This window comes from Helianthus annuus, chromosome 7, assembly GCF_002127325.2.
Source record: "Helianthus annuus cultivar XRQ/B chromosome 7, HanXRQr2.0-SUNRISE, whole genome shotgun sequence".
Lineage (NCBI taxonomy): Eukaryota > Viridiplantae > Streptophyta > Magnoliopsida > Asterales > Asteraceae > Helianthus > Helianthus annuus.
The window spans coordinates 122,627,723-122,635,573 of NC_035439.2; the positions used below are offsets into that span (position 1 = coordinate 122,627,723).

The window sequence follows — 7,851 nt, forward strand, 5'->3', positions numbered from 1 at the left end:
ATAGTACTAGCGGTAAGACCCGTGTGCAAACACGGGTGGCTTTTAGAAAACCATGAATAACACATTTTGATATAAAGTATAGATAGGTATATAGATATTGTATCAAAACCTGTTATCTATTATAGCTAAAAGACAACTATAAACATAGATTTTCGGTTAATATATCAGTTACATACGATTATTTCCATTCTCCCATCAAAAAAGCGAGTATCCACCCATTGACAATGTAAACTGTTTACCCAGAAAGGCAATGTAAACTGTTTATAGACATAAGTACATATAAAAGATGTCTAAGAAAACTTAATAGAATTTGAATACAACTTAAGTTTCAACAAACATTAACTACGAACACACAATCACCTGCCTCAACAACTTTCACCAAATCTAAATCAAGATTGATCAGGCCTTTGACTTCCAGCAGTTCTTTGACTTCCACCGATGATAGCTTCATCAACAGACTTTAGACTTCAGCAGATTTTTGTGTATAACAACCTTTATAAATCAGCAGACTTTAGAAATCAGCAGATCTTTATTCTCTCATCAACCTTTCCCGGATTTGCCCTTTGAATTGGAGCTCAAAATCCAAGGAATCAGTATCATCTTCATCCCTATCAATCTGAAGGTTAAAAAGATCTTGGAGGTCAGCTGGATTCAGACCAAGTGCATTCTCCCTTGATATATTTTCAACACTACCATCAGACTTGATCAAAGTCAATACATGGGTCTGTTTGTCAGACTTCCACTTTAGTATTTTTGGGTCTGATGGGTTTCTTGGGAGAAGTTTTATTTGAGAGGAGTTTGGCGATTGAGGCCTGCTTGCCAACGTTTGAAGTATTTGAGCAAATTGAGCTTGTAGTTGCAACGAAGCATCATCCAATCCATATCATAACTGATTTCTGATAGCCTCTTTTCTGATTTCAGCTTCTCTCTTTTCATCTTCCTCATCAATCACTTGTTGTCTTTTTCTTTGGTTCAAGACAGCGATGGATACATCTGCTGATGAGAACAACTTTTTAGAGGGAAGGGTCTGCCGACGTCTAACAGTCGTTTCATCTTTGTATACTGGCTTTTTAGGAAGGGATGAATCTGTCTTTCTTCGCTCTTCTAGCTTATTGTAAGCTTGATCAATATACTGCCTAGACCATTTTCCAATAGCTCTAGCAGTCCCATACTTAGCTGCTACAAGTTCTGCCCTCATTCCCTTGTACTTCAACGCTTCATCTACTTCAACCTTCTTGTATTGTTTCTGGTTGGGAGCAGATTTTTGCATTTGAGGATCTTTATTCATCTTTTCAATTCTATTAACTTCCTCTTTAAGAGCTTCAAGGGGCCAGTCTTTGAAATTAGATTCGTAGGCTTCGCAGGGCTTGGTATCCATTATAATGTTCAAGAAATCATTCCTCAATGTCTTTTGTAGCTCAGCATTTGGTGACAAATTTGACATTTTCTTACTCAAGTCTCTAGCAAAGTCTTCTAACTTCTTGACTTGACTAAGCCCATGTTGCATGCGACCTGATAAGTTGTTGTCTCCTAGCCCTTTACTCTCTTCATTTGCCTGATATTCTGCTTGCCTGGCCTTTAGCTTCAGATATTCATCAATATTTTTTGGATTTCTGAATCCATGAAGAGATGGGAATGTTCTTTTGGATGGATCTTCCTCTGTGTAAAATTGAATCATTTCATCTTGAACTACAAGCAGTTCCAGAGGGAAATTTACTGCCAATGGAATGTCTCGTGGAGTATAACCAGCGGGTGAATGTTTGATTGGGTTATTTTTTGGTGATGGGGGTGGAATGAATGGTTTGGGTGAAGTTTGAATGAATGGAGCAAATGATAATGGAATTGGTGCGGGTATAACTTTTTCTTCCTTCTCTTCTTCATGCACCATGAATTTTCTTTTTCTTGTGTAAACAGATTTTGGAGAAGGAGGAGTTTGGGAAGAAGAACGTGTTATGAGTGTAAGGGTTGATTATGATGGGAATTGAAATTGGGTAGAATCAGTGGATTGAGTAACAACTGTTGAAACAACTGTGTCTCAACCGCTATTGTCTTAACATCTGTTGAAGCATTTGTTGCATCAACAATTGTTTCAGTGGAGGTTGGTAGTGGTGATAAGGATTTTGTATTCTGCTTTTTGACATGTGGTTTTTCTGGTGAGAGTTTTGGTTTAGGTGTATCCGAATCTGCGGGGGGGGGGGGGGGGATAGTGCACGGTCCTCCCAACCGCCGGAATGATCCCACTCCGGGTGCCGCTACCCGACCAAGCTAGCTCCGCGGTGAATTCCCTTTGCCGAGTTCTTACCCTGGGCGACATATGCCACTCCCAAGACTCGAACCCGGTACCTCTGGGAAGAGATGGGTGTCGGTGGCCAACTGGGCTTCTTAGGTTCAGCAGTGGTTTTAAGTTTGGCAGCAGTGGTTGGTTTTTCTGGTGGTGATATTGGTTTAGGAAATATGACAATAGGAGATTTGTTGTGTTTGTGTGATTTTCTTCTATTTAAGGTTCCAATGTTGAGCACTTTGTTTTCTTTCTTCACTTTTTTCAATAACTCCTGCCTCAACACATCTGTTCTACTTTCTTTTGTATCCTTTCTCTTCTGCTTTGCTTCAATCTCCTTATCTGTCTGTTTGTTAAGGGTATTATTAATTCTCTTTTTCTTACCAATGTTAGAATTTCCAGAAGATTTTGCAGAAGTTTGCTTGGCAGGCTTTAGATTTTGTTTCGGCTGATTCTGTTGGTGCATATGCCTGTCGACTTCGTCTTGTATCGAGTCTTGTAACTAGAATGATAGACTAGGACACGTAGTACGAGGAAAACGGGAAACTGAGTCGAACCAGCAGTTTCACACGAAGTGGCCAGTTCGTACGAACTGACCAGTTCGTGCGAACTGGCATGTTGCTGGTCGTGCGAAGTGGTTCTCTTATATATATGGGTCTTGTCATTTCATTTGTAGAATGTAACACCTCGAAAATTCCTGTCCATTAGAATAAAGACACGTGTCATGTGTGACAGACGTGTCAGAGAAACCGGATTTAAATAAAGAGATATGTGGTAGGATTTCTGATAAAAAGGGCGTCATGTTATTTAAAATACCTCTGAACGACCCAAGGGCGACACGTTATTAAATCACCTCTGAGCGACCCGACATTTTTATAAATCCCAAGATCCTTAAAATCAATTGATGATCATCTTATACGATAACCGGTTACTCTCGAATAAATAAAGTTTCATCTTTATTAAGGGCTATGGAATTATAGGGTTGTTACTACTCCTAATCTAAATAAAATCCTTGTAAATAAGTTTTGTTATAGTTTGGCCAACTTCTATGAAAATCCAAGACTCATCCTTGGTAATCTCCGTCAAATTTTCAAGACTCTTATGAGTTAAATGGAATGGGGAACATGTAAGAGTCTTCCCTTCATGCAATGGCTGTGTAAGTGGTCCCACAAGCTGAAAAAGAAATGCATGTTTCGAGTTTTGTGGTTGCATGGTCAAGACTTAAAAGTTTGCAAACTTTTGTCTTCTGGCCATCGCATACGGACCGCAAGGCCCTTGGCTTACGGTCCGTAAGCAGGGTACCTGGGAATGTTCCGCATGGATCGGTTACGAACCGCAAAGCCCTAGGCTTACGGTCCGTAAGGTGGGCACCTGAACCATGTTTCAGTAAAGTCGGTTACGGATCGCAAATCATGTAGCATACGGTCCGCAAGAGGTCCTTACGGACCGTAAGGCCTCAAGCTTACGGTCCGTAAGACCGTCGCTGGCAGTATGTTTTGGACAGCTGCCTGTCCAGCCCTTTAACCGACTTAAAACGTAAAATTCTGATTCTATGGGCTTCATAGGCAGTATATAGACCCTTAGGGACATTTGGGTTGATCTTGTAACTGCCCTAGACTTGCTTGGCATGATCTTGGTGCATTGGGTTCACTATAAATAGAGTTTAAGTTGTTCATTTGAGACTTGCTCATTTTGGAACTTTGGCTAAGGATTTCCTGGAGCTCCTCTGGTCACCAACTCTTTTCTTTGGCTCTCTAATCCATCTTAGGACTCTTGTAAGTGTCCTTAACCTTCTTTAATCCTTTCTAGCTTAGCTAATTAAGTAAAAGTCAAACCGTCGTAATTAAGGTTTGACTTCGTGATTAAGCATAATGTGCTTTGTCTAATCACAAATTAAAGATACTTTTAGGAAGGTAATTAAGTGGGTGACAAACCCTTAAAAGGGTATTTCCAGATTCCCACTCTAAGCATGTCAATTGTCGAGTCAAAGCTAATTATAAAAAGTCAACAGAATGCTTAATTTCGAATTAACGCATAATTAGCAATGTAGGTTGTATGTAACCTGTTTGAACATTAATATAACTTGGTAATAAGTATAAGAACATGTTCCAACATGTTCAACTCGACAATTTTCTGTTTAGACCCGGTTCGGAACCGAAAGTCACATAGTTTGACTTTCGCTTTGACTTTCAGTTCTGACCCGTTTTAGTCAAGATTAAAAATACCTTAGAGCTTCTTTTGGACCTATTAACATGTTAGTATATCCTCCTGTGATTATACAATGTGGTTCATTAGATATCTTGTTCATATGCATGTTTCCATTAAATGCCCATATGTTGACCATTATGCCCGAATGTCCAAAAATTATAATTTTGAAAATGTAAAAGGGTAGACACCTTAGTTACTGAAATATAAAGTTGTCCCCAAAATTTGACATCAGTTGAGGTCTAGATTAAGAGTTATGCTCGTTAGCGTAATTAGAAGCTTTCTTAATAAATAATTAGCGTATTTAACGCATAACCTATCTAAACCCGAATTTTATACCAAAACTTTACACCCACTGTTATATAATAATATTTTGGGAATTTTAAAGATTTTTATTCATTTTTAGGCTGAGCATAACTAGAGGTTCTAAGCTTATTTCGGCTTATGCCGGTTTTACCCTTTACGGTCATAAAATGAGTTTTACATAACCTTTTGACCCCAAACCTTTTCCTACCGATTTGTTATATTAAATATGATATTTTGAGCCTTCTGGAAATATAAAAATATCAGCTTTCCTTTTAAAACCCGGAAATGGCTCCAAATCGCCTTTTTAGGCATTTTTACGACATAGTATATGTCAGAACGAGTTTATATATAAAAGGTCTAATGCCTACTGATATATTTTATAAAAATATATATTATAACAGTAGACTAAAGTTGGAAACTCAGATTTTCCGTTTTTACCCTTTTAGCCTTTGTGAAATTACCAAAATGCCCTTATGAGGCGTAATTGGCGTATAAAAACATTTGGGGCATATTTGGACATACCTTACTGATATTACAATATATTTGGTGCATATAATCTCAGGAAAACTTGCATATGACTTATATGGTTACTCGTTACGCACTTTCGCGTTCGGATCGGCTTATGTGACTAGTTCACGCATATTAGCCGAAACGGGTCAAACCATATCATCTAAGTCTCAAAATTCAGAATGTGTTTAGTTTACCCATATTATACAAGTATCCAAGCTTGTAGGGTCTAAATCACATTCCTTCCCGGTTTTCGCATTCCTCGCGATTAAACCATATTTATTCTTCGAAACTAACCGGTCTAAGCTTAGGCTATGTTAAAGACCCGTTAGGATTCTAATAGGTTATTATAACCTTCGTTCCAGAATAGGAGCCCAGTAAAAGACACGTGCATTTTTGAATTTGTGGTTATACTTGCTCAGGTAAATACTTTTAACTTATTTTCCCTTATACGGGCTTGGGGGTACGGTATATAAAATACCGCTTGGTCGGGCAATTGACCCCATCTCATTAGTAGTTGGGTATTATCAATGTGACCCGTTTAAAAACTTGGTGTTGTTTGTTTTTATGCCTTTGGGAGCTTAATGACCATGTCCCGGATATCCTTGGCATCATTTTTGGCCACGACCTTGACACCCGGGTGTAGGCGTACACCCGGTATTATGTCCATTATTTTAAGGTATTAACGTTGGCTTCCCGCCGCGGACTTATACCATGTGGTGTGTCATTTAACCTTAAACCCGATACGACTCGGGCGACTGAACGGTTAACAAACATGTAAATCTTTTACGAGTTTAACTCTGTTTAATTATTCCCAAGTTATAAAATGTTTTGTGCCTTGTGCATTTAAAACCAATTTTTAAATATTTTCAAAATGAGTCAGTTAAATTGTATTTACCAGTGCAAACTGACGTATTTTTCCCAAAAAGATTAAGTGCAGGTGCTATACGCAATAGGCTGGTTTCTCCTTAGCATCATAGAGTCTCGCAAGCTTTTGGGATGCATATATCTGTTGAACAATTTCCTTCTTTTTATTTTCGATCCGCCTGTGGATCTATTTTGACTGGTTGTGATACTTGATATTACAATTAATAGTTGAAATAAATCTATTTTCATTTGCTTCCGCTGTGCATTATAATTTGTGTTGTTTGACATATGATGATATCAACTACGTCACGTAATCCCCCACCAGGCCCACCGGTGACACGTGGAAATTAGGGGTGTGACAGGTTGGTATCAGAGCCAATACTGAGTGAATTAAACACTAGCCTTTTGTGTTTAATCTCAGTGCACAAATTGCACATTCTTCGAGTTCCAAGTCTAGACATTGAACATAGGACAAACTCTGCTTTGTTTTATTTTGAGTCTTTTATTATATTGTTGTTATTGTCTGATTATTTTATGCAGGTCATCATGCCACCCAGATTTCTTCGCGGTAGAGGCAAAGGACCCGTGTCAGGACATGATCACGAGGCCGGGCCGTCGCATCGACGTACTCCTTCCATCACCATGAGCACCAGCCCGCAAGAGCCATGGAGGCTCTATGTCGAACCCGGAAGGCGATCAGTATCCCTTAGCTCCTCTCCTTCGTACCAACACTCATTTGGGCCCCATTCAGAAAACGAGCCCAACAACCAGCCGCCAGCTTTCATACCTTTACAGAGATCCAACTCTCATCATTCTTTTGGCGACCCAACACCCGTTTTCCAAAGCCGATTTAACCCGGCTAACCTTCTGCCAGAACCCGTGGGTTTTAACCCACTTGGACCGGAAGACCACTTTTCAGGGGAAAACGACATGGATGAGGATACTGACCCCGTGGAGCCTGCATCAGGAACGCCGAATCATCCCATTGAGATCTCAGATGGGTCATCATTCCATGGATCGCCATACCGCGGACCGGACAGTTTTATGGAGAAATTCAATCAGTATGATTGGTATTTCACCCCGTCTGAGCACTCGCATCACGAGCAGCAACAGGATCCTTCGGTGGGTCATCAATTTGTGGCAGTCACGCCGCCGCCACCACCGCCAGTAGAGCAGCAGCCGCCTCCGGAGCCACCGAGGCGAAGAAGGTCGAACGCACGGATGTCCGTGCGAGGTGGAGTTCGGATTAGTACTCCCCAGCCATCAAGTGGCAGCCATTATCCGCCACTTCAGGAGGAAGAGGACCCATATAATGGTGGTCCGTCAAGCCCTATACCAGATGTCAACTTAGTACCTGTGGTACCACCTTTGGGTTTCGATAACCCGATTCCTGCATATGCTGGGTCAGCAGCATACAACCCATTCGAGCAGCCGGCGCACACCCACTACAACTACAACTACGGTTATGCGGAGGTAGATCCGTACCAAGTAGCTCGGGATTACAATGCCCTTCATCCTGAAGGACCATATGGAGGGCCATGGACTACTGGTTACCCGACTTATGGGTACCAGCATCAGCCACCTCCTCCACCGGTGTATCAGCCGCCACAGCCACAGATTCAGCAGGAAGTCCTTGAGAGGCTAAACCAAGTTGAACAAGAAGTTCGTGAAGACCGCAGAGAGCGGCA

The 7,851-nt window shown here is 40.7% G+C and overlaps 1 protein-coding gene across 1 annotated transcript in view; it reads left to right on the top strand.

Moving 5' to 3' along the window:
* The first annotated feature begins 2,355 nt into the window (after positions 1-2,355).
* The window catches only part of LOC118480255 (extensin-like), a 20,997-nt gene continuing 15,501 nt past the window's right edge, over positions 2,356-7,851 (top strand). Inside the window, exons 1-4 of the mRNA XM_035975006.1 lie at positions 2,356-2,502; positions 2,672-2,734; positions 6,704-7,330; positions 7,457-7,848. Of these exons, the coding sequence (XP_035830899.1) occupies positions 2,356-2,502; positions 2,672-2,734; positions 6,704-7,330; positions 7,457-7,848 (1,229 nt within the window). The remainder of the gene's footprint in view (positions 2,503-2,671; positions 2,735-6,703; positions 7,331-7,456; positions 7,849-7,851) is intronic.